Source organism: Callorhinchus milii, unplaced genomic scaffold (genome assembly GCF_018977255.1).
Source record: "Callorhinchus milii isolate IMCB2004 unplaced genomic scaffold, IMCB_Cmil_1.0 Scaffold3, whole genome shotgun sequence".
Lineage (NCBI taxonomy): Eukaryota > Metazoa > Chordata > Chondrichthyes > Chimaeriformes > Callorhinchidae > Callorhinchus > Callorhinchus milii.
This window is the reverse complement of record NW_024704744.1, coordinates 30,671,011-30,698,922: the sequence shown is the minus strand read 5'-3', so window position 1 is coordinate 30,698,922 and position 27,912 is coordinate 30,671,011. Positions and strand designations below refer to the sequence as shown.

Sequence of the window (27,912 nt, the reverse complement as noted above, 5' to 3'; positions counted from 1 at the left end):
GAGGCGTGTGGAGTAAGGAAACTTGCCCAAAGTTTTGCCCTGTCGGGAATCGAACCCAATCTCTTGCTTGCTGGATGAGTGCTCTGACCACGGAGCTACAGGACTTCTAATAATAATAGTCCTTGCATTTGATGTAGCACCTTATCACATCGTTGAGGCATCTCAAAGAGCTTCACAGAGTATATTGTAATATATTGTAAAATGGATAGATGGGGCAAAAAGGCCACAACAACAACTTGCACTTCTATAGTGCCCATAACGTGGTGTAGGATCTTGGAGCACTTAACAGTGGCGTAGTTTGACGCTGAGCCAGGGAGGAAGGGGAGGTGATTGCAGGCACGATTGAAGAGGAAAGTTTTCAGGTGCAATCAGAAGATGGGCAAGGAGGGGTAAAGGAGGGCAAGGAAAGTCACTCACTCTCTTTGCACCATCAGGTGGTGCGTAATCCAAGATAACCAAAATAGAAAGTGAGAGATAACGTGAGAAAAATTATTGTTCTTAAAAATTATTTCAAGAAAGGAAAAGAGAATATATATAATAATAATAATAATAATAATAATAATCCTTGCATTTGATATAGCGCTTTTCATGTCGGGAGGACGTCCCAAAGCGCTTCACAGAACACACTGTAAAGTGAATTGACTGTATATTTGTGGGCGAACGCGGCAGCCAATTGCGCACAGCAATGTCCCACAAACAGTCGTAGATTGAAAATGACCAATTTTATTATTGTTTTTGGTTTTGGAGGGATTATTATTAGGCTCTGTGTGGAGTAAGGAAACTTGCCCAAGGTTTTGCCCTCTGCCTGGAATTGAACTCAGGTCTCTCGCTTGCAAAGCGAGGGCTCTAACCACTGAGCTACAGGACTCCACAATGGCCTACTCGTGTTCCTACAGGTAGGAACACGCCTACTCGTGTTCCTACTTTCCTCCTCTACTCTCAACTCCACGACCACCGATGTCCTGACAGCCTACCTGTCCGACATCGAGTCCTGGACGAGAGACAACTTTCTTCAGCTCAACGTGCGAAAAACCGAGGCCCTCCTGATTGGCTCACGTCAGCGCCTCCGCACTTCAGGCGCTGACACCATCAGCATCCAAGGCTGCACTCTCCACCTCTCAAAGCCAGTCAGGAACCTCGGCGTTTTGTTCGACCCTCAGCTGTCCTTTCTCCCTCACATCCGCACTACAACTGGCACCGCCTTCCATCACCTTCGGAACATCGCCAGACTACGGCACTACCTCACCCCTCACGCTGCTGAAACCCTGGTCCACGCCTTTGTCACCTCAAGGCTGGACTATGGGAACTCTCTCCTCGCCGGCCTTCCCGCCACCTCCCTCCACAAGCTGCAGGTCATTCAGAACTCTGCAGCTCGTGTACTGTCCCGCACCAGGCTTCGGGACCACATCACTCCCACCCTCGCTCGCCTCCACTGGCTCCCCATCCCCCAGAGGATTGATTTCAAGATCCTCATCCTCACCTACAAGGCCATTCACGGCCTTGCTCCCTCCTACCTCTCCAACCTACTATCCCCCTACCTACCTGCCCGTACCCTCCGTTCCTCTGGCTCCGGTCTGCTCCACGTCCCCCGCCCCAACCGCCCTACCATCGGTGGTCGGGCCTTCAGCCTCTCAGCCCCCAGGCTCTGGAACTCCATCCCCCAGTGCCTTCGCCTTGCTTCCTCCCTCTCCTCCTTCAAGGCCGGTCTCAAAACCTTTCTCTTTGACCGTGCCTTCAGCTCCCCTCTCGACTCTCTTCCCCCTCCTCGCTCCCTCCCTCCCCTCACCTCACCCTGACCATTTCCCCCTCCTTGCTCCCTCCCTTCCCTCACCCTGACCATTTCCCCCCTCCTCGCTCCCTCCCTTCCCTCCCCTCACCCTGACCATTTCCCCCCTGCTCGGGTCATGACCCAACTGTGCAGCGCCTTGGGACGTCCTCCTGACGTGAAAGGCGCTTTATAAATGGAATCTTGTTGTTGTTGTTGTAGGTCATTCTACCCTCCAGCCTGTTCCACCATTCTATTAGATCATGGCTGCTATGTGTCAGTTTTCCAATAATTTCACCAAGTCCTGTCTACACGTCTGAGAATAGACAAAACTTATATTTGGTTGGCTATTCATCATATAGTAAGTTCTTTACAATTAAACATTTGATCAAACAAACAATATCCATTTCAGTACTTACATATGCACACATATAACTTTTGGACTTGTATAAATATTGATTAGTTTTTTTAGTAATGATTTGTCTTTACAGTAACATGCAAAGCTTGGATTTAAGAGATGTAAAAAAATGCAATCTTATTTTTCTGCCGTGGTATCCCCAGATGCAGTATGGTAGAGAAAGGGAGCAAATATTCCTCAGCCTCCATCAATAGACCTAGGCTTTGTAGAAGGATAGCTTGGAAATTAGCCTTTCCTTGACATTCTCATCTTTAGTTAACATAAATAGTATTTCTCTGCTCAATATCTTGGACAGTACAGTGTGCTGATGGGGGTGGGGGGACCTTTCAGACCTCTGTGCTGCCAAGAATTACTGGTCTCTTATATTGCGTTTGCCACAGTGTAAATTGAATGTTGAACAACAGCAAGATAAGGAGAAGCTAAATTGTTGCATCTATCTTCAAAAGTATTTGGACTAATCGTTTGTGGCACTTCTACTGAATTACAGAGAAAATTACATTAATCATTATGTGAAACAGAAGAGTATAAATAACTTGTTTTGTGTAGTTAGTTCTAATGGTTCGGAGATTTCACTTACACAGGTCAACAATACGGTTGAGAGAGAGGGCGAGCAATGGAATCACAATTTGATTCACCCCGCCAGCCATAGAAACACACACACACACAATAAGGAGTTTATTACTCCCTGCTTCTGATAATTTAACCCCCAAGTTTTTTAAAATACTCTCAGACATTTGCAGAATAAGTAAAAAAATCACTTGTCTTCAAAGTAAATTTATGACAGTACACATTTCCACATTTTATTCTTTATGAAGCTCACGAGCACAATGACTATTTCACAGTTAGAACAGTAAGCTCTGTGTAATTCAGTTTAGCATGTCTTCAGCATAAGCTGTCAATGGGGTAGAAAATTGTTAAAAAACACGTTGGGCCACATTTTATGTAAGGTACAACAATAGAACACCTGCTGTGTCTGTATAAATGCCACTATCCTTGGCTCTAGTGCAGAAGCATCACTAGTGCCAACATTATGATACCCTGTTACCTTTTTGAGTGCTTCCAGCAGGAATCCATCATTGTGGGTCAGATATAATAACAGACACAGGTCATCCTTGATGCAAATTGTCTTTTTCAAAGCAGCATTAGTCATTTATTTTCTCCAGAGAGTTGAACTGTAATGTAGGAGTCCAGATGCAACCAGCATAATTTTGAGAGAACAAACAATTGCCAAGTTATACAAAAAATTAAACGTATGTATGTTTACGAATAACATAAGTATGGAAATCACAGCTCTTAAATAAAACACACATTAAATACCAAAGATTGTAAAATTACAGTATGTGGTAGAAATATTTGAATGTATTGTATAAAATTTAGAAGCTTTATTTTGGAGCAAAGTAATATTGGACCAGGAATTCTTCCTTTTTGTTTAAAATTGTGTGAATTACAGACAGCTTATTTATTGACCCCTAAACATTTTGGTATTTACACTGGTACAATCTGGAAGCACAAAATCATACTGCACGAAATCACATGAAAAGTGATGAACTGATGATGACCTTACAATTGTAGTAATAATAATAGGAATAATCCTTGCATTTGATATACGACGTTGTGGAGTCCTGTAGTTTAGTGGTTAGAGCACTCGCCTCGCAAGCGCGAGGACCTAGGTTTGATTCCCAGGCAGGGTAAAACATTGGACAAGATTCCTTACTCCACATTCCTCTGTTTATCTAACAGTAAATAGGAACCCGGTTGTTAGTTGATTGGTGGATCGCTTTTCCAGGGGTAACAATCCTTTCAAAATCAAAAAAAAAAAGAAATTTGGACACCCAATCCATGGCTGTTTGTGGGACACTGCTGCTGCAGTCTGCCCACAAAATATACAGTCATTTCACCTAACTAAGCCAGTCTAGAACCTTGGCATCTTGTTTGACTCTCAACTGTAAACTTTCTACCCCACATCCATGCCATGACCCGTTCTGCCTTCCCCCAACTCTGCAACATTGCCCAGCTTCGTCACTGCCTCTCCCCTCAGCTCGCTGAAACCCTCATCCACATATTTATCACATCTACATTCGACTACGGAAACTCCCTCCTTGTCGCCCTTCCCAACTCTTCCTTCCACAAGCTGCAAATCATCCCAAACTCTGCAGCTCGTGTCCTCTCCCACACCATGCTCTGTGACTCTATCACCTCCACCCTCGGCTGGCTCCACTGGCTTACAATCCCCCAGAGGATAGACTTCAAAATCCTCATCCTCACCTTCAAGGACCTCCACAGCCTTGCTCCTTCCTACTTGTATGAGCTGCTAACCCCTCTCAGAGTGCTCCACAGGAATTACTTGAAGTATAGTGACTGTATTCTGTAGGAAAATTGTACCCATGCTGTTCAATATTAAGATGTCAGAATATTATTACACAGAAGAGATCATTTTGAAAAGTGTTACCCTCTCGAAATATGAGAATTATTTTTTGTAAAAAAACAACAGGTGTATTTATATAAAGGCATTGTTTTATATTAGGTCTATTAATATACGCACATAATGACAATAACTGTAATATAATATTTACGTTATGATATAGACATGTGGAAAACGTGTATGATGTATAATTGGTAAAATTGATATACATTCTTGTGTCAGCTTTAAAACAACTGGACCTTTTATGGAAATAAATTGTGTGAGTATTTTTGAATTTCCATACCTCTTTGGAGCTTATATCACTGAGAGGGTCCTGATAGAATTGTTTAAAATTATGAAAGGATTTAATAACATGAATATCCACTTGCTGGTGAATCCAAACTAACAAGTTTATTTTACTTTTTTTTCTAATTAACCTAATTTTACATCAGTTTATCATGGGTAAGAATTTTGGGAGCAATATTAATCAATCCTTTGCTTCACTGCTTCCATTTGTCTCCTGGCTCAGTTGGTAGCACTCGCGTCTCTGGAACTCATATACTCTAAACTGACACTCCAGTGCAGTGTTGGGAGTGTTGGTGCATTGTCTTTTGGATGAGACATTGAACTGAGGCCCCGTCTGCACGTTCAATTGACATTAAAGATCCCATGGCACTATTATAAAAAAGAAGGGTGTTTCTCCTGCTTTCTTGGCCAACAATTCCTTTGACAAAATTGGACATTTGCTTCATGCCTGTTTGTGGTACCGTGTGCAAATTGGCTGCTGTGTTAGTCCACAAAACACACCGTCACTGCACTTTACAATATATCCTGTGATGTGCTTGAGGACGTCCTCGCCACATGAAAGACTCTATATGAAATGTCAGCATAATTATTTTTATGTATTTCAGACAGTCTATGCTGTCAGTAATATTAACGAACCAGGGAATTGTATTGCAGTAGTGATGTAAAATGTTGTTTTGCTGAAAAATTCTTTCATTGGTGAAAGGTGCTATTTTGCCATTGTAATAAATGAAGAGTTATTATTGAGAAACTTCCTGCTGACATGCATTATTCTGTTCTCTTGTCAGGTTTGTTTCCAGCAGTGCTGAATCTTGCCAGTATGGCTGAAATCAGTTCCAATGCCACATGTGGTTTCAATGGCCCAGAAATGTACTGCAAGCTGGTGGAACATGTTCCTGGATGGCCATTTAGGAACCCACAATGCAGAGTCTGTGACATGAACAGTCAGAACCCAAAAGGTACGTGGTCCATCCTTTGTGGAGACAAGCTTGCAGGAAGTGTTTATTTTTAAATTATTACTGTCTCGGATTATTCCTGTTGAGAGAATTTATGATGTCTTTTGTCATTGCTTACTGTGATTGCTTTTTTAAATGTCAATGTGGGGATTTAGCTTCACAGTTAACAATACCAACTTCTGTTTCCCTACTGAATTAACTATTAATTTCCCTCTCTCTTAGAATTCAAGCCTTAAGGCTGATGCTGGATCTAAATAAAACAACTGGATCTGGAAGTGACTCACAGAGGGACTTAAATTTTTTTTATTCTAGTGTTTTATAGTAAATGAGTAAGAGGAATATTTAACAATAAGATACAAGTGTTAATCAGAATTATTTGGATCTCATTAACAGGATTTTCTTCAGTATGCTGCAAAGAGAAGTAACTCAATCTCCTTGTTAAAGTCTTATCTATGGTTTCATCCAACTGCTCAATAGGTCGGGATATATGTCTAAGCTGCGGGCAGGAGGTTGGTGGTATTGCTCTCCCACATTTGAGTTGTACTGTTCACCATGAAGCTAGTGGAGAGTTTTAGGTACCTGCTATCCATCTCAAACATGTGCTTGCCAAATGTTAAATGATCAACTAGTGACAATCATCCTTGAGGGGAGTTAAGTGGGGTCTCCTTGGACCTGATCTGGCTCCAAGATGACATGCTTGGCAGAGGAATGTTGGAATCAGTCAACCCTCTTGGCGATCTCAGTGGTCGAGTTTCTGAGCCAGGTGGGTCTACAGTATTCCAGGGCACTCCTGGTAACAGCCCAGCCAGCCTGGCTCATCAGCAGGACTTAGAAGGGCAGACCAGTCACTGGGGTCAGGGACTTTTCACACTCGGCTCCTGTTAATGCTACAGGCCAATGCCTAATGGGTAGGTAGTCCTAGCTGGAAAGTGATGATGGAAAGCTTGCTGGATAATTCTTTCCCAGGCAAGCTATGTGTTCTTAGTTATTGTTTATTATTTGTGAATCTTTAAGGATGGGAAGGCAAGTAGACAATGCTGTTAAGAAAACTAATGGGATCCTAGGTTTTATAAACAGGGCTGTAAAATATAAAACAAAAGAAATGATGCTAAACCTGTATAAATTGGAGGTTAGATTGCAGTTATGTTGTTGTGTCCTATTTCAGGAAAGATGTGTGGCTATGGGGCTATGGCCCAGATATAGACTTTACCACACAGCTGGGGATCTCAAGATCATAATGATTTAGATGAAGAAGGTCCTTCAGCCCATTTGATTTCATCCTTCCAGAAAACCCACCCTACCATTGTGTCATCACACCATCAAGCTGAATTTTACATGAGTTCAGCATCCTCGTCTCAACCACCCTTCCTGGCAATTTCCTCAGGTCATTAATTTTCCTCAGGGTAAATAAATATTTCATAGTATCAGTCCTGAAATTGCCCTTTACCACTCTCTATCCCTTGTTCTACTGTGTTGAATTTATTTGGATAATCCCATGATGAGTGGTTTGACATATGGCCAGAGCTAGAAGAACTGGACTTATTTTTACTTGAACAGAGAAGGTTGAGGGAAGCAACAGAGGTCTTTAAAATTATGAGGGGTTGTGACAGAGTTGATAGGAAGACATTATTTCTGCTCGTTGGTGAGTCAGTGATAAGAACAACAACAACTTGAATTTAAATAGTGCCCTTCATGCAGTGTGGAGACAGTGGCGGAGTCTGACAATGAGCCAGGGAGAGAGGGAGGAAGGAGGCATCAATTTAAGATAAGCAAAGGGGGAGATTAGGATAATTTTTTTTATACAGAGGGTTGATAGAAAGTAGAATGCCCTATCGAGTGAGATGGTCGAGGCAGGATCGCTATTAGCTTTTAAGATGGAACTAGATAGATATCTAAAAATAAATAACTTGCGGGTGTATAGGGACATAATGCATTGCTCTTTTAAAGAGCCACACAGATGCCATGGGCCAAATGGCCTTCCTCTGGACTGTAAATTTCTATGGTGCTATGTAACAGTGGCCTTTATGAGCCTTACAATGATACTGCATATTTAGAATTCCAAAGACATGCAAATGATTATGGGATTTGCCTGATATTTCTGCAGCCTCAGGCAGTGAGTCGATGTTGTCATTACAGATGAAGATAAGCTGTGATAATTTTATTCTTTCTGAGAGATTTTCTAGGTAGCTTTTAGGGTACCCAATTGGTACTGTTTTCAATTTTCTGTTTGGACCCAGCTTGAGGTTTGCTGATCTTTTAAGGGAGTTAATACATTTTTGAATCTGCTAGAATTCCACACAGTATTGAATATCTGATAACATTCTGAACAACATGAGGTCGTGCTTTAGCTCAATCTTGTGTTTTTTGAAAGAATGAAATTACTTCTATTCACTAGAGTTCCTTTACAGCCACAAAAAGTACAACAATGTTGAGAGTATAATTTTATTTCTTTTGTGTAACCACTTCACATTTTATTCCAATCTTGGCATTAGTTGCAACAATATTCTGCTTAGCACAAAATACAAGATAACACAATTAGTTTGGATGAAGAAGGCTCTTTGACCCATCCAATCTCAACCTTTTTGAATACCCACCCTATTGTTCTCCCATCACAGTATCAAACTGCTTTTTAATGAGTCCAATGGGCTGGCCTCAACCACCCTTCCTGGAAACCTGTTCCAGCAATTAATTAGCCTCACAAAAAGTATGTATTTTGTCCCTGTCGCACATTACATTTTTATGACTGGATTTCTTTAGCTGTCAAATATGTGTTTTATGTTGCTCAAATTTCTTTCTGTAGTATGAATGGAAATGTACTCAACAAGAGAAGTGTTGCGAACTGGAACACTTCCATTTATATTTAGATTATTTTACATATTATTTTACATGGAGTCGTGTAGCTCAGTGGTTAGAGAACTCGCCTCGCAAGCGAAAGTCCTGGGTTCGATTCCCGGCAGGATGAAACGTTGGGCAAGTTTCCTTACTCCACACGCCTGACAAGAATCCCTTAAGAAAAAACCAATAATAAATCGGTCACTTCAATCTACGACTGTTTGTGGGACACTGCTGTGTGCAATTGGCTGCCGATTTTACCCACAAAATATACAGTCAATTCACTTTACGGTATATTCTGTGAAGCACTTTGAGACGTCTAGAAGACGTGAAAACCGCTATATCAAATGCAAAGATTATTATATTTTGATACAATTTAGTTTAATAATCCTATTTAGCTTGTTATTACGTCTTATTTTTGCAGAAAATTCACTTGTTTTAGAATAGTCGTTTTTTTTATTAGGATTAAGAAGAACAATTACATTAAACTCTGGATACCTCATCGCTTGAAGGGAAAAGAGCTCAATGACAAGTACTCCAGAATGGCAAGTTAGGCATAAGCTCACCTGCACCGAGAACCCGCACCAGTCACAGGATAGGGCGGGAGTCCTCCGTGATGCAAAACACCATCTTGTAGGGCGAGTTATACGATCAGTTTTACATTGTCAGTACTTACAAGAACTTCTAGAATGTGAGTAGTTCCGTGTTAAGCGGAATGTCAAGTAAAGCGGAGTCATTATTAACATTTTGCAAGGGAAGCACCTGGGATATTGATAGAACGGCAGCTTAAGTAGTAGTAACAAGTTAAGCCAGGGTTGAGTTACCAGGATCTTACTTTAACATAAAAAATACAAACTGAGTAAAGGCCATTTGGTCCATTATGCTCATTCTTTCCAGAGGTTTGCATATTCTGCCTCTAACATGAATTCCATCGCATCTACTTAAATTGAAGTACAACTAGTTCACTTTTTTAATTTAAAAAAATCAGAGCTATCAAATTCATTATTATGAATTTTGAAAGGATGCTAGGATGGCTCTGGAACTCCATCCCCCAGTGCCTTCGCCTTGCTTCCTCCCTTTCCTCCTTCAAGGCCGGTCTCAAAACCTTTCTCTTTGACCGTGCCTTCAGCTCCCCTCTCGACTCTCTTCCTCCTCCTCGCTCCCTCCCTTCCCTCCCCTCACCCTGACCATTTCCCCCCTCCTCTCTCCCTCCCTTCCCTCCCCTCACCCTGACCATTTCCCCCCTGCTCGGGTCATGACCCAACTGTGCAGCGCCTTGGGACGTCCTCCTGACGTGAAAGGCGCTCTATAAATGGAATCTTGTTGTTGTTGTTGTTGTAGGATGATGTGAATCAGTGCAATCATATTTCATACACAAAGAATACATTTATTAATATTCTGCAATGAATTCAATTCATTACAGAGTCAACATTTCAATACAAAACAAACCTGGCAAGTTACAGAACTTTCCAAACACATAAAATGCAAATTGTGTTGTAGAATTATATAGAATGTTACAGCTTGGCCTAACTCATCCATGCCGATGTTTGTTCTCCACATGAACATCACCCTTCCTAATCCTCTCTTCCATACCCCTCAATTCTCTTCTCTCTCATGTATGCATTCCCATCTCCCTCATGTATTACAAACAACTGGAATATATATTATACACACATAAACATTTGTTTAATTTAAATCAAAACAATCCACCAAGTAATGTAAATCAAAATATTTTCCCCCTATTTGTATCCCCATAAATGTTACACCTATTTTTTTTCAGTTTGCTACAAATTATAAATGTCTCAATGCTGCAATATCTCTTGTGCAGCATTTGACTCAATCTATGGTATTCTGCACCAATCTTGCTGTTAAAAATCTCTTTTCCCCAGTGCCCTGCTTAGGATATTTAATTAACCTTGCTGCTTTCTTCAGCAGTCGGAGACTGATAATCATTGGATTTTGTTCTGACTGCGATATGTAGTCCACAGGGTCTAAGTGCAAAAAGATTGTGTGACATGTTCAGAATTCTGCGGCACTGTGTCATTATAGAAATGCACCCTCATGAATGAATGCATGCCAACTACGCTATGCAACTTGAATCGAATGCCCAATAATAATAATAATCCTTGCATTTGATATAGTGCTTTTCACGTCGGGAGGACGTCCCAAAGCGCTTCACAGAACACACTGTAAAGTGAATTGACTGTATATTTGTGGGCGAACGCGGCAGCCAATTGCGCACAGCAATGTCCCACAAACAGTCATAGATTGAAAATGACCAATTTTTTTTTTTTTTTGGTTTTTTGGAGGGATTATTATTAGGCGTGTGGAGTAAGGAAACTTGCCCAAGGTTTTGCCCTGCCTGGAATTGAACTCAGGTCTCTCGCTTGCAAAGCGAGTGCTCTAACCACTGAGCTACAGGACTCCATGAAATAGCAGTAATTACCAGTAAACAGAAATATGCAAATCAGAAAACATTAACCTTTAGATTTGTTTGGATTCTCTGAATCCAAAGGCCAAATATTAATGCTTGCTAACAGATGTTTGCCTCATCCTCTTTATACAGTTGTTAGGGACTTGGACACATAGCTTTCCCTTCACATAACACTACAGTGGGTTGGATTGACTTACACTTATGACTATGTCTTGGAATCTAACCTCATAGGATGTAAGATCTACAGTAGACCACAAGGCTTTGTCTTAGGAGACGTAGTCTCAGTAGACTACCAGGTATTATACAGATATATTTTCTCTAGGAGGCTCCACTGGCTGCAGTAGATCAGTATTTATTTTAAAATGTACATTCTTAATTAAGTGATGCCAGGCATCCTTCATGTATCCCCAGTGACAATCACCATAATAAATTAATGCACATTGAAAGATCCAGTATTCAAAAGGAATAGACCTGAATAACCCCTGGGTGTGGTTGGATAGATGGAAATGTCTGTTTGGAAATGTGTGATCATGAGAAAGTAGTAGTTAGATACTAAAAGTGTAAGATAGGCCCACAGAAAGTGACAGGATGTTGGTTTGATTTCCCCATTCACGACCGGGTACTTGATCTCACCCACATTGGTGTGGTAGTGGAGATGAAGGGGCATCAACTATAGGTTTCCAATACCAGTCAAAGATGGCATCAGAAATCAGAGGGCAAGTAATATTCAGTTAAATATTATTTAGTTTTATATGGCTGAGAATTTGGTGATTAATTCATACTCAGCTATTTAAAGCATGTCTCTTTAAAGTGCCTTGAGACTCTACCCTGCCTGGAAGTCGATATATAAGTACAAATTGTTGTTGTTGTCTCCAACCACCAGAAAGAATAGGATGCTTGTATTAGTCTTGGGGTGTCTTAAGTAAGCACTAGAGGTGATCAAATTCATCATTTACTTATATAAATAACATCAACAACAACAATTTGCATTTATATAGTGCCTTTCACATTGAGAGAATGTCTTGAAGTACTTCACACAGCTAACTGAGGACCTGAGGGAGAGAAAGAGCATTGCTCAGGCAATAAATTTGAATAATTCTAACTACTAGAAAGTTAAGATGCTGTTTCTCAGACACTGCAATCTTTCTGTTCGATCGTGGAATCCTGTAGCTCAGTGGTTAGAGAATTCGCTTTACAAGTGAGAGACCTGGGTTTGATTCCCGGCAGGGTGAAACCTTGGGCAAGTTTCCTTACTCCACACGCCTGATAATACTCACTCAAAAAAAAATAGTAAAATTGGTCATTTCAATCCACGACTGTTTGTGGGACACTGCTGTGCGCAATTGGCTGCCACATTTTTGCCCACAAATATAGAGTCAATTCATTTTACAGTCTATATTCTATGAAGAGCTTTTAGACATCTAAAAGATGTGAAAAACGCTATATCAAATGCAAGGATTATTATTATTATTAATTGAATTCACTTCTCAGCACAAAATTGGCTAAAGTGCCTTAACAACAGCAACACAAATGCATTTGTATAGCGCCTTTCACGTTGGGAGGATGTCCCAAGGTGCTGGACAATCAGTGTTTCGGACCTGAGCTGGGGGTAGGGATCAGGGAGGGTGGAGAGCAGGGGAGAAGGTGGTTGCCAAAGGCACGGTCGAAGAGGAGGGTCTTGAGATGGGTTGAAGAAGGCAAGGCGATTACAATTGGGAAATTATTTCTCAATTTATCCACATATAATGCTCTGATCTGGATGGTATGGAAAGCAGATATTCTTGATTTTATACAAACTGGTTTATTTCCCTATCCAAACAAGAACAGGCCTTTTGACATTTGGAATATCAGTGAAGGATTTTGAACAGCATGGACTTCATAAAGGTTGAGTCATTGTGTTGAGTAAACCAATCAACACTGGTACCATTGAAAGATCAGGGGAGGCTTGTGGTTCTGGTACTATTTCAAACTTTGCCAAGCAGACACTGTTACTGATATTGACAATAGGCAACAAATATCATGGAATCTAACTAAGCATTTTATTCGTGAATAAAGATTCTGAATGAAATCAGACTGCAGATTATGTATCTAACCTTGCATCCTACATAAAACATCCAAGACTAGTTATCTTTACTAGCTAAACATTTCCTTGATCTGAGCAGCTCGGAACTATTCTGTTCAGTGCATTTGATTTTCTTTCTTTGTACTTAGCTTTGTAACCCTCCACCCCGTTACTAGCCAGATATTCATCTTATTAATACACTCAGCATTAACTGCTCGACGTGAATTTATGATGCAAGATGTACACTTACTATTTTCCAGGTTGTCATGCAAAATGATTTATAATTAGCCCTATACTGAATGATGTTTAAGAATGTGTAACAGTTGTGTTGCAAGTTGAGAAATCTGTGCTTGTTTTAAAATATGCCAATAAAATACTGAAAATAATTTAATGCAGAGTTATAGAAGGCAGCAATCTTCCAGACAATCACAGATTAAAAAGTTAACCTTAGAGATTGACTGCCTTTGTTCTTCAGATCAAAACATTTTGATAACAATTTCTAATTGACAGAATTGCCTTCTGATAAATGCGAAGCCATAATAATAATGATAATAATCCTTGCATTCAATGAAGCTCCTTATACCTCTCAAAGCTTTCCATAGAATACAACAACAACTTGTATTTATTTAGTGACCTTCAGCATCCCAGAGCGCTTCACAGTGGCGGAGTGGATTGACTGTGCATTTTGTGGGCAAAACGTGGCAGTCAATTGCGCACAGAAGAATTGACTCCCATAGTCTGGGAGCCTTCACATTGAGTATACCATCACTTTTCAACGAATTGATAAACTCAGGACTCATTTTTGTGTCAGTGAAAAAGGTTCCTAAATCTATATGAGCTTTACTCAGGTCCAATTTACTAAGGGTGTATCTGTTAACTCTTCTTCAAAGAACTGGCCTGGAGTCTAAAAAAAATAATTGGTCCTTGTATAAACTTTCTGGTAGTACATCCAAACAAATTAACAAGTTGATTCTATGAGTCAATTCTCAGGTATTACAGAATTTGAACATGTAGAGAAGGCGATTGGTGAGATAGCCAGACATTGCATCAGAAAATCACCAGAAAGATATGGTGAGGAAAGTATATTATCTTCCAAGAATATCAAACCTACTGTCTGCCCAGTGGAGTAATTTCAAGATCCTTGTTCTAACATTCAACTGTCTCTATGACCATGGCCTCTGTAATACTAATAATAATCCTTGCATTTGATATATCACGTTTATCACGTTTTTGAGACATCTCAAAGTATTCATAGAATATACTGTAAGTGAATTGACTGTATATTTTGTGAGTGAAATACAGCAGCCTATTGGACTGTTGTGATCTCCTCCAGTCACTTCTTCAACCTCACCCTACACTCTAACAATGAGGGCCAGCTCCGTGTTTCCAGTCCTTTCTAGTCTACATTGGCAGCTGAGCATTCAGCTGATTTGGAACTCTGGAACTCTCTCCCCAAATCCCTTTGCTTACTTTTCCTATGTGTTTTCAAAACCCTTTTAAACCCTCAAATGTTTGATCATTGTTGTTGGTCGTCTTCCCTCCTTTCCCCTTTATACTATAATGCAATTTAATTTATTTAGTGCCTTTCACATCATGATAACAACACAATGTGAAAGGCACTAAATACAAAGGCACTAAATAAATTTAAGGAAATTGACATTAATGCTCCCACATCACCCACCTGATCAGGTTTGCACTCTGGCTCTGCGAAATATTTTGTTAAGCTTCGTGAAAAGTGTTTTCATAAGTGCAAGTCATACTGTTCCCAATTACAGTAACAAACTGATTCTTATGTTGCTGCACTTATATTGTGATTCTGGAGATTCAAAATGTGACACCAAATTGAAAGTGATGTTGCATTTCAAGCCTTCATGTACATCCAGAGGGTACTTGAAGCACTACAAGCATTATCTCTCTACCTCAAATAACTGTCTGAAGCCAGGAAATGCACCTAAGTATCATGTCACTTTGCTGCTGCCCTTTATATTAGGCCTTTTATACTCTATTAACCTTTTCATTCCTGAATAAAGATTCTGCAGAGCTTCTTTCTGCACCACCACAGATAAATTAAATCAGACTGCAGATTAACCTTGCATCCTACATAAAACATTCCAAACTATTTATCTTCACCAGCAAAATATTTCCATGATCCAAGCAGCTCAGGAACTATTATGTTCAAATTGCATTTGATTTTCTTTCTTTGCACTTATCATTATTGCCCTCCACCCTATAATATCCCAATCAGATATCCATCTATTTTCTGATGCACAGTCTGGTTATCTCAGCAATTGCCTTCTCTCAAAGTTCGGATTCTGTAATACCTGAGAATTGACTCATGGAGTCAACTTGTCCATTTGTTTGGATGTACTACTAAAAGTTTATACAAGGACCAATGATTTTTTTCAACTCCAGACCACTTATTTGAAGTAGAGCTTCCACTGCTCTTATACATTCTGAGACTATTTGAATAGCAGAGATTGCAGAAATACATTTCTAAAGACATTTTGTCAATAGATAATTTCAGTGCCTCCTGCATGTGGAGGCAACAGAAGAAAGAAAACCTGAATGTACTTTATCAAAAGTTGCTTCCAAAGTCAGGTTTGACTGAGGATGCAAAACTTTAATAGAAACATGGCATTAAATGAGTTCAATGCTTTTATCACTCTTCCTGGTATGTATTACCATGAATGGTATCATTTTCAAGATGTTGATTACTCTGTGTAAAAAATAACACTGCCTCTCTTCTAAAATTTGTCCTTTACAACTGTGAACCTGTGATCTTGTGTTCTATCTCATTGGCATGTCTTAAAGTATTCTAGGTTTACAATTGCTGGTCAGAACTGAATAAACTGACTGCTTCAAGAGTTGCATTTCTGAAACAAAAAAAACAGGTCCACTCACTATATGCAAAAGACTGCAAGAATCATATGTATGAATATTTTAATATGTGCTCACTTAATACAAGCTTAGCATTTCTTTCAAATTCTTAGTTATATTGATGGATAAACAGAATTCCATAATTGTTGTAGTCTGCAAATCTTTGTTCTGGCTGATAAATTATTCTGACTTCTGAAGTTAAATTGGTGATGTCTCTGGGGACTTCACCTCTTCTGGTAACACACGTCCACTGTTAAAGGTAATTGTTCAACCTGGGTTCTTCTGCTGCATTGACTAATAAGGAAGGAGCCCAGGTGGTATCCAGTTTATAACTGCCGATAGTGAACCTGAATTGTAACAAGTTGTTTGAAAGAACATGCTTCTTTCATGATGGTGACAGGAAAGCTTTGAATAGTTAAGTGTTGTTTCCATTTAACTCTCTATGGTATTTTGCCTATAATTCTTGAAGTGGTGAGAGAAATTTGAGAAAGGTAAGCAAATGGCACAATTTATTGTAATCCTGATTATTGCTCATTTGCAGAACGGCACCCAATTACAAATGCAATTGATGGTACAAACCGATGGTGGCAAAGTCCAAGTATACGAAATGGAATGAAGTATCATGATGTGATTATCACCCTGGATCTTAACCAGGTAAAACAACATTATTACAGTAATAATTAGTCACTGAGTGATTGTAAAAGGAACTGGTGGTAATAACCCATTGATGTATTAGTATCTTCTAAGTGTCCTTCTGTTGCCTAATGTTGCCTGTCTGGATACATGGCAGTGATATGTCACTAATTATAATGAAAATAATAATCCTTGCCGGCAAAGCTCTCTTGGATGTATCGTAACTGAGCCCAATCCTGTATTTGTAGAAATTCACCATATGTTCACATTTGCAGAAGTGACCTGATAGCTGGCTGGAGAAGGTGCCCTGATTCTTTTCCTCCCTAGTCTAGAGGGCTGAGATCTATTACAGTATTCCTATCACCACTTCAGCAGAAATCACATTTTTTGGTAACACAAGGGAGAGACCAAGCTGGTCTGTTGGAGGTGCCAACCTTCACAAGAGACGTGAAACCGAGGTCTTGTCTGCCCGTCTAGGTGGACGTTAAAGATCCATCCCATGGCACTTGGTCATTCACTTCAACAGATGTGGGAAAATTGCTATATCATCTTATAATTTAAATTATGATTTTTGTTGAGATTTGCTAAATTTGTAAAAATTCCCCACAGAGTTTATACTTCATGGGATGAACTTTAAAACCTGTATCTCATACTCCAGGTACTTTTTGTCATTGCTCTGCTCAGATTTTCTCCCACTCTTGAAGCACTGATTTATGTTGGGGCCACCTGTACAGACGTAAATGTTGTCAATTTTTTGTATATGAACCGAGATAGTGAATGTCAGCAGGCTAGGGGTAGCACAGACAAGCCCCATCCTGTCCACACCTGCTGACCACATACATGTACTTGCTATCAGGAGTGGGATTTTTCCCTCCCCCTCTGAGTAATGCTGATGCCAAATGAAACAGCTTGTATTGATTCACTGGCTGAGATCTGATAACTCAATGAATGGATCACACTTGGTATCTATAGAGCTGAATTTTATATTGAGCAGTTTATCAACTGAGCCTGTCAAACTGTACCAATAATATTGATCAGTCATTATGAAAAAACACACCATGGTGATGTTGACGTCATCATCTCTGCAGTCATTGCACAATTAGATGCAAAAAGTGCTTTAATGTATTTTTGGTACATGTGCACAATCACAATATGCCATCCTGATACCTCACCATCATCTGCAAACAAAGGCTTCACGTAAAGCACAGATAATACATAGCAGAAAGGAAAAAACGAAGGTAATTAGAACCTGGCACTGAAACAAAAGATTCTGGTGTAAAAATATAATCGACTTTTCAGCATAAAGGACAGTCGTGGAAACAATCTTTCTCGGTTGTTATATTTTCAAATAGTTATTTTTATTCTCTGAGTACTATCTAGGTGAACATTGCCATGGCTTTGTTCACAGTTATGATCAGTGTGTTTCTTAGTTGACAAAGCAATCAAAATTGTATTATTTTGATGCTTTTTCTGAGTTACACATCTATTGCTTTGTTTTAAAATGTAAGCTTGAAGTTTCTACATGGTATAATTTCCTCACAAATGAAGCTCTTGGCTATGAAGTAATCTGTCAACATGGTTTTTAATTACTGTAATTAGTCTGCATATAGCCATTCATCGCCATTCATCATTTGATAGGTCTGCATCAGTAAAAAGTTTAAATGTCCACATTTGGTACCCCACTGTGAAAGAACTAGCCAGAGCTACTTGAGGATAAGCCTGGCTCAATTGAGAGTACTCTTGCCTCTGAGTCAGAAGGTTGTGAGTTCAAGCCCCACACCAGGACTTTGAACTCACAGTCTGGACTGACACAGTAGAGTGCTGGGTGAGTGGTGTCACAGGTGCCATCCTTTGTATGAGATGATAAACCGAGGTCCCATCTGCCCCTTCAGGTGGACGTTAAGGATAATAATAATAATAATCGTTGCATTTGATATAGCGTTTTTCGTGTCTTCTAGAAATCTTAAAGCGCTTCACATTGTAATGTGAATTGATTGTATATTTGTGGGTAAAACTCGGCAGCCAATTGCACACAATAGTGTCCCACAAACAGTCGTGGATTGAAGTGATCAATTTTATTATTATTTTTCTTGATGGATTATTATCAGGCGTGTGGAGTAAGGAATCTTGCCCAATGTTTTGCCCTGCCAGGGATCGAACCCAGGGCTCCTGCTTGCGAGGCGAGTCCTCTAACCACTGAGCTACAGGACTCCACAAATCCTATAACACTATCTGAAAAAACACAGCTTCTTCCAGTAATCTAGCTAACAATTGGTCACTCACTACATGGCTGTTTGTGGGACATTCCCGTATACAGGTTGGCACTACATCAAATACAACAATTGTTTTATTGCTGTATATGTGTAGAAGCCACTTGTTAAGCATTGGGAAGTACTATCAGTTTAATAAATATATGGATCTAAAATAATTTCTGGAGTGAATTTTTGTTCTGCTCATCAAGACATTCCTTACTGTTAAGAAAGGATTGTTTTCCAATTTAAGGCACCCAAGGTTACCATTAAGCACTCCCATATCAGGTAGACCACAGCAAGTTGCAGACAAGTGAAATTGACAATTTTAGTACCAGCAATGGGCCTATGTTCTCTGAGAACTTTAGTGAGACCGTTCAAAAGCATTTCCCAAAAGACATTAGTACAACAACTGAGTAAGAAGAGCTTTATCTTATCGCTTGCGAGGTGAGTGCTCTAACCACTGAGCTACAGGACATGGAGTCCTGTAGCTCAGTGGTTAGAGCACTCGCCTCCAAGTGAGAGACCTGGGTTCGATTCCCAGCAGGGTGATACCTTGAGCAAGTTTCCGTACTCACAAGCCTGATAATAATCCCTTGAGGAAAATAAACAAGAGTAATTTGGTCACTCAATCCACGACTGTTTGTGGGATACTGCTGTGCTCAATTGGCTGCTGCGCTTTGCCCACAAATGTATAGTCAATTCACTTCACAGTCTATTCTGTGAAGCGCTTTGGGACGTCCTCCCGACGTGAAAAGCGCTATATCAAATGCAAGGATTATTATTATTATTCTCTGAAGCGCTTTGAGATGTCTAGAAGACATGATAAGCTCTATGTCAAATGCAAGGTTTATTATTACCGTGGTCTGGCTTGCGTTTGAACTTGTAACACTAAAAGGACATTCTTCTGTACCACCATTGCACCACCCAAATCCATGTTTGTTTTATTATTTACCATAATATTTTACCTGATTTTACAATTTTACAATTGATAATTGTGTTGCTGTGTAGTGCTTTTGCCTCTTACTGTATAATAGGCTTTTAGTTAATTTGTGCTATTCATTTCTTCAAGTCCCTTTTTTGAACAAGACTTTGACTAGGCATGAAAAACTGTTTATAAATTAAGATCTTCAATTTACATGTACATTGTTCAGTAGATTTGAGATTGTTGTTTGAAATTTGTTTAATTAAGTAAGAGATTATTGGTCCGAAGTATGGGTTCAGAAACCAAATGTATCCAAATGTGGTCAAGGCAACACCAAACTTTGCTTTCAAAATCTTAGTTCAAGAGTTTAAGCTAAAATTTGCAAATATTTCATCAGATTCCATCAAAAAGTGATGATTTTGCTATGTTAATTCTATTCAAGCAAGCAAAGTGGCATCTTGGCAATTTGGATGATTTGTTTATGTCATGGCATCACTGTGGGAAACGGAACTTGTGTTACTTAGTCCTGGAGTTTTTGATCATGAAATATTCCAACATCAATTGGGCTTGTCTCCAGGGAGGCGGCACCTCAGAGAGAAGCAGTTAGTATGCTTCAGGGATTAACTTTTTCTTAATAAAGGATTTATGTGTTGGTTTGGCTTGAAATAAGAGCTTGGACTGTCTATTGGTGATATTAATCTCAGAGCCTGGAGTATCATTTCAGGAGCCTAAGAGAAGTCATGATATTTATTGCTGCAGTTTGGAGCTCAGAGCACTCAGAAACTGTAATAGGAGGAAGTTGTGATGGGAGAGGCCTGTAGTCAGCAGACTCTTTGAAAGAAGTCTAAATGTAAAACAGAATCCCTGACTGCAACAAGTCAGGGAGTTAGGGAGTTCTGTAACTCAGTGGTTAGAGCACTCGCCTTGCAAGCCAGAGACCTGAGTTTGATTCCCGGCAGGGCAAAACCTTGGGCAAGCTTCCTTACTCCACACACCTGATAATAATCCATCAAGAAAAAAAACAATAATAAAATTGGCCATTTCAATCCACGACTGCTTGTGGGACACTGCTGTGTGCAATTGGCTGCCGTGTTTCGCCCACAAGTATACAGTCAATTCAATTTACAGTATATTCTGTGAAGCACTTTGAGACATCTAGAAGATGTGAAAAGCGCTACATTGATTATTATTTTAATTACAAGTCGCATTTGTATAGTACCCTTAACACAGGTAGCATCTGCAGGAATTGATAAAACCTTAATCTAATTAGATGACTCAATGGGGGAGGTTTTCCAATCTTGCTGCCATGACTTTGCAATGGAAATATCTATCATATAAATGCAAGGTTTTTTTTCGGATATGCAAGGTATGCAGATGTGCATTTTTCAAACATGCAAGGCAATGCATATTTTCCGACCAATGGAAAATCTTCCGAAAGTGTCCACAAAGGGTTACCCTCAAGAAATAACTTAGATGGAAGGCAGTCGAGAGCGGAGTCAGGAGAGGGCGGGGGGGGGGGGGGGAAGTGAGGGGAAGGGGCGCAATTCACAAAGTGACATCGGCGTGACGTCACAACTAAAAAAAACAACAACAATGGCCTGGCAGCCGCTGCCACTGCCATCCCAGCCATGACCACACAGCCTGCGGGCTGATGCCGTCCCGCTGATCGCTCACTCCCGTTCTCTGTGTGTGCGTTTTGGCTGCCGCCCTGACCTGAGCCTTTCCCTCCACTCTAAATGTCTCTCCTCTGTTCTTCTCTCTCACTGTCCTCCCCGCCTTCTCTTTCTCCTTGACCCCATCACCACTACCCTCTGCTCCAGCCTTGGCATCCTCCGTCGGGCCCATCATGGCTCCCGGCACTGGCTGTCCCAGAGCAGTGACCCCACGTGTCCAATCATTCACTCCCTCCGCTCAAACCGCCTCCTTAAGGTAAACCCAACTTCCCCTCCCTCACACACACCCTCCCCAATTCTCCATTCACACCACTCTCCACAACTATCTCTCGTGTACACCCCGAAATCCCCTCCACATCACTCTATCCTCCCTCTCCTCCCTCCAGCAAACTCACCCGCATTTCCCTCAAAAATATCCGTTCCCTCTCAAACAAAGCCCTCACCATCCACGACCTCATCCTAGACGAACACCTTGACATTTTTGGGCTCACTGAAACCTGGCTCTCCCCCAATGAACATGTCCCCCTCGTGGAAACCTCCCTTCCAGGCTACACCTTCCACCACACCCCCCCGTCCAAACCAACGTGGCCGCGGGCTGGCCTTCATTTCGAAAGCTTCCCTTGGTCTTACCCCCTACTCCTCTGGCTGTTTCCCCTTCTTCGAACACCTCACCCTCTTCCACCCCTCTCTCCCAATGAAAATCCTCCTTGTCTACTGCCTCCATAAGCTCCCCGGCTCTTTCCACACAGACATCTCCACTCTCCTCTTTTCCCTGTCCCTCTGCTCCGAACGCCTGCTCATAATGGGCGATTTCAACCTCCACCTAAACTTCCCTTGCACTACTTTTGCCGACTTCACTGCCCTTCTCTCCTCCCTAAACCTCACCCTTCATATAAATTCACCTACCAACAACCGTGGTCATGCTCTTGACCTCGTTATCACCCAACAGCCTTGACATTTCCAACCTCAGCATAGTGGACGAGGCACCGCTTTCTTCCACCTTCAATGCATCGCCCGTCTCTGCCAATACCTCTCTCCGAAAACCGCCGAAACCCTGGTCCATGCCTTTGTCACCTCTCGGCTGGACTACTCTAATGCCGGCCTCCACTACCATCCGTAAAGTCTAGATGATTCAAAACTCTGCCGCCCGCATTCTCACCCGCACTAAACTCCGCTCCCCGATTACCCCAGTCCTTGCCAGCACTGGCTGCCTGTCCCAGAGAGGATTGACTTCAAGATATTCACCCTTGTCTTCAAATCCCTTCACTCCTCTGCACCCCCCTACCTCCCTGACCTCTCTCCTCAAAACAGTGCCCGTTGCCTTCATTCCTCCGGGTCTGGCCTCCTCCTTGTCCCCCGAATCCTCCACTCCACCCTCGGTGGCCGTGCCTTCAGCCACTATGCCCCGAGGCTCTGGAACTCCCTTCCTCACTCCCTTCGTCTCATGCCCTCTCTTCCTATTTTCAGATCTCTGCTGAAGACCTTTCTTTTCGACCGTGTCTTTGGTCACCTTCCTCCCCCTCCCCCTGGCTCGGTCCCGAAATCCGTTACGTGAAGCGCTCTGAGACCTGTCTGGCATGGAAGGAGCTATGTAAATCCAAGTTATTGTTGTTGTTCTTGAAATTATAAGATATGTGATATTTTTGAAATGTTAATTTTCAATGGTTAGTCCCCAAGAAAAAGAACCTTAGTTAACCCCGTGCAAATTCAATACTTCACATAACCGCCTAGAAGCAGTCTAGCTTTAGACAATCATAGCGTAAGCTAAGGAGGAGAAGTTAAATGGCTTGCCTTAAGATCACCTCCCCTGGCTCATTGTCACAGTCGGCCACTGTCAAGCACTCCGGGATGCTACCCAGCGTGAAGGGTGCTATATAAATGCAAGCTGTTATTTTTAATTGTGTTCTCCATAATGTTAGCCTGGCTCAGTTGCTGGGCCGTTGATTCTTGGAATTTATATAGGCTAAACTGACACTCCAACACAGTGCTGAGAGTGTGCCGTATTGTCGGAGGTGCTGTCCTTTGGAAGAATAGTTAAACCGAAGCCCGTCTGCTTGATCAGGTGGACCTGAAAGATCACATGGTACTGTTTGAAAAGAGAATGGAGATTCTCCCCATGACACACTACAATCTAAAATATCTTCTGATAGTATAATTGCCACTTGATGTATAGGCAGAGAAGTGGACCACAGCCAGCAGTAGGTAGAGGAAAAGCTAAGTGACTTGCACTTATCTAAGGTTTTGAGGATAAGATGTCCTGCTGCAGGTCTCAGAAATATTCCTTTTCCCTTTCAATGCCTCCCTGCACATATCACACATACAGGACCATAGTTGTAATGAAGCTAAATTTTGAAAATGTGCGTGTGTATAAATTATTGGATATGCTGGCCTGGAAATATTTGCTTGTGAACTGAACAGGGCTCTTTTATGAAGGGATTTGGTGTTCCAGCAACTTTTTTTTCAAAGGATAACTGAGGGGTCACCCAGCCATAAGCTGGAAGATAATAATTGGTAACTCTATGCCACTCCTCCACTCTATGCCATGGAGTCACACACCCACAGAATGAGTTTCAGACAAGATAGAGAGGGCATAGGGTGAAGCAGGTAGCACTATTGGGGAAGGTATAACATGAGAGGGTTATGAACATGTCCCACCACAAACCTCTGCTTGCAGAAGCTGGGTTTCAGGAGTTGCTGTGCTGCACATTGTGTAAGAAATCTTTGGAGTAATTTTCAAATGGAGAATGAGAGATTTGGGACTTCCTCACAATGTTGGAAGGTGCTAAACAAATGTAATTTGTTGTTGTTTGAAAGGATTATAATGATAATTAATTTAATATAATGTAGCATTTAGTGGAACACCTTTCATGTCGGGTGGACCTACCAAAGTGTTTCACGGGATATACTGTAAAGTGGAATAACTATACTTTGTGGGCAAAAGCGGTAGCCTATTTGCACACAGCTGTGTCCTACAAACAGTCTTGAAGTGAATGACCAATTTTTTATTTGGGACATTGTTAGCCAGGTCATGGGGAGAATCTCCATTCTCTTTTCAAACAGTACCGTGTGATCTTTCAGGTCCACCTGATCAAGCAGACGGGCTTCGGTTTAACTATTCTTCCAAAGGACAGCACCTCCGACAATACGGCACACTCTCAGCACTGTGTTGGAGTGTCAGTTTAGCCTATATAAATTCCAAGAATCAACGGCCCAGCAACTGAGCCAGGCTAACATTATGGAGAACACAATTAAAAATAACAGCTTGCATTTATATAGCACCCTTCACGCTGGGTAGCATCCCAGAGTGCTTGACAGTGGCCGACTGTGACAATGAGCCAGGGGAGGTGATCTTAAGGCATTTGAAAGTGGGGAAGGGGGGAGAAAGTTCCAGAGTTTCGGGGCATGGTGGCTGATGCTATGGCCACCCATGGTTGGAGCAGAGTGGACGAGGGACAGACAGGAGGATGGGGACAGCCGAGCGGAGGCAGCAGGTGGTGGAGTGGGGAGGTAAGCTGATTGAATAGGTAGGGAGGTACGAGGGCATGAAGGGATTTCAAAAAGGAATGAGAGGATGTTGAAATTGATTCGTTCAGTAAATGGGAGTCAGTCCTGGCAAGGACTGATGTGATGGCGGTCCCGAGTTTTGTGCGGGTGAGTTTCCGGGTAGCGGACTAGACTGTTTACCTAGCACTAAGTTAGTCAATTGGCGGATCGCTTTTCCAGGGGTAATAATTCCTTCAAAAAAAATAATAAATTGGTCACTTCAATCCATAACTGGCTGCCGCATTTCGCCCACAAAATATACAGTCAATTCACTTTATATTATATTCTGTGAAGGGTTTTGAGACGTCTTGAAGACATGATAAGGCACTATATCAAATGCAAGGATTATTATTATTATTGTGACGTCAAAGTGAAAGCTGCCAATTCCACTTTGATGTCACAATAATAATAATAATTCTTGCATTTGATATAAGGTTCCCATATGTGAGTTTGCAGATAAGACACCAGTTACCTGTATGATTTCTGCATTATGCATGCAGATCGGAATAAATCTCAGTAAATCTCACATAAGTCATATTAGTTGAGAACATACATTTAATATAATTTATGCAAAGTATGAGTTATGACAAACTTGCATAGAAAATAAATTGTTGAACGGGACTTGGGAGAGTTTTAATGTAGCATATCCCATAGATTGCACAGCATACACAAAGAATTGTCATCATTGAGGCAATTGGGGCCAAGTTTGATTCACTGAGAATATAGAGAACTATTCAGGAAAATATCTGAGAGCATCATGCAGCTGTACAATTCTGCTCTCAGACACATCAGTGACAGGTGGGATCAGGTTCTATCCAGCGTTTGTCAGCATGGAGCTGGACAGAAACAAGCTCAAAAACAGTTTTAAGCTCTCATGCTGCCCTGATGTATTGCCTGTCAGAAGTTGCTCCAACAGCCAAGAGCCTGCATGCATTCCTAGTCAGAGCCATCTGGTACTGCTGCTGGAATCTCAGTATGATTACTTACTTCACCGCCAACTATTCTGAATGCCCTGGTGAAATGTAGGTTGCAAATGCCGGCCATGCCATACTTTTGCACCTTGTGGAGCGAGATCATTGAGAAGAGTACAAATAGAGCATAAAATAGCTACACATGAAATTTTGTACATTTACAATTGATAAACACCTTGCATGAAGTTATCTCCTTTCTTGGTCCTTGATCAAAACCAGTTTTCTGTTTCTTTGTCACATATGGTCAAAACGCTTATTCACACCTTCTTTATCACCAGACTTAACTTTTCAACAGCCCTCTCCCCAGCTTCCCTGCTGCACGATCCACAAACTCCTGCTCATCCGTCAGCAACCTTACTTGTGCGGCACTATGCATCACCTCCATTCTCACCATGGGCTCTGTGTATCCCAAGAACTGATTTCATTCTCACTGTCGCCTGCAAATCCCATCAAATCCTCACAGCTGCCTATCTCTGTGATCTTCACCAGCCTCACTCTACTACCTCATTTTCTCCTTTGTCTTCCTTGTCCTGTCTCCCCCCTCTCTGTTAGCCCTTAAAAGCCTCTGCCTCCCCACATGCCCCAGTTCTGATGAAGGGTAGGGGACCCGATACGTTGACTGAATTTCCTTTCTCTATAGATGTTGCCTGACCTGCTGAGTGTTCCCAGCGACTTCTCTTTTTGTTTCAGATTTCAGATTTCCAGCATTGTGGAGTCCTGTAGCTCAGTGGTTAGAGCACTCGCTTTGCAAGCGAGAGACCTGAGTTCAATTCCAGGCGGGGCAAAACCTTGGGCAAGTTTCCTTACTCCACACGCCTAATAATAATCCCTCCAAAACCAAAAACAATAATAAATTGGTCATTTTCAATCCACGACTGTTTGTGGGACATTGCTGTGCACAATTGGCTGCTGAGTTCGCCCACAAATATACACTCAATTCACTTTACAGTGTGTTCTGTGAAGCGCTTTGGGACGTCCTCCCGACGTGAAAAGCGCTATATCAAATGCAAGGATTATTATTATTATCTGCAGTATGTTTTCATCTGCAGCATTTTGTTTTCACTCTCCTCCTCACCCTTGTGCTAGGCAAAATTGGGGCTGCAGTACATTTCTCATTCCTTTCACCCCACTATCAATTGCTACACCCACAGCCAATTTGTCCCTGGATCTCCCTTGTTCCCTCCCTATTCCCCTTCATCTTGCACCCTCTCTATGTATCTTAAAAAGCCTTTTAAACAGGCTTTCCCCACCTCCCCACCCTCTATACTCTTGGTGTCTGGCATCATCTCTGTGAAGTGCTCTGAAACTTTACTCTATGAAATGGGTATTATATGAAATGTCAGTTACTGTTTAGTTTATATATTTTATATAGTTTATATATTGTATAACCAAAAGAGCATTGAGGTGTGTTGGGATGTTGTTTTGCCATGCTTGGGATGAGATAGAACGTGTTAAAAAGTATATAATTGGAATGAGCCATACCAAACAACCCATCAACAAATCAAAAATAATGCCACTTAACTAGTTATATGATATTGAAATTAAAGTAAGTACAGTAAAATATCAGGTGTATTTCATTTTATAAAATAGCTCATGGGGTAATAATAAATAATAATCCTTATATTTGATGTAGTGCCTTATCACATCTTCTAGACGTCACAAAGCGCTTCACAGAATAATCTGTAAAGTGAATTGACTGTATATTGTGGGCGAAACGCACAATTGTGCACAGCAGTGTCCCACAAACAGTCGTGGATTGAAGTGACCAATTTATTATTGTTTTTTTTTCTTGAGGGATTACTACCAGGCGTGTGGAGTAAGGAAACTTGCCTATGGTTTCACCCTGCCGGGAATTGAACCCAGGTCTCTC

The 27,912-nt window shown here is 41.2% G+C and overlaps 1 protein-coding gene across 1 annotated transcript in view; it reads left to right on the top strand.

Annotated features, from left to right (window-relative positions):
* The first annotated feature begins 5,042 nt into the window (after positions 1–5,042).
* The window catches only part of lama2 (laminin, alpha 2), a 181,741-nt gene continuing 158,871 nt past the window's right edge, over positions 5,043–27,912 (top strand). Inside the window, exons 1-3 of the mRNA XM_042332818.1 lie at positions 5,043–5,046; positions 5,676–5,846; positions 16,590–16,702. Of these exons, the coding sequence (XP_042188752.1) occupies positions 5,043–5,046; positions 5,676–5,846; positions 16,590–16,702 (288 nt within the window). The remainder of the gene's footprint in view (positions 5,047–5,675; positions 5,847–16,589; positions 16,703–27,912) is intronic.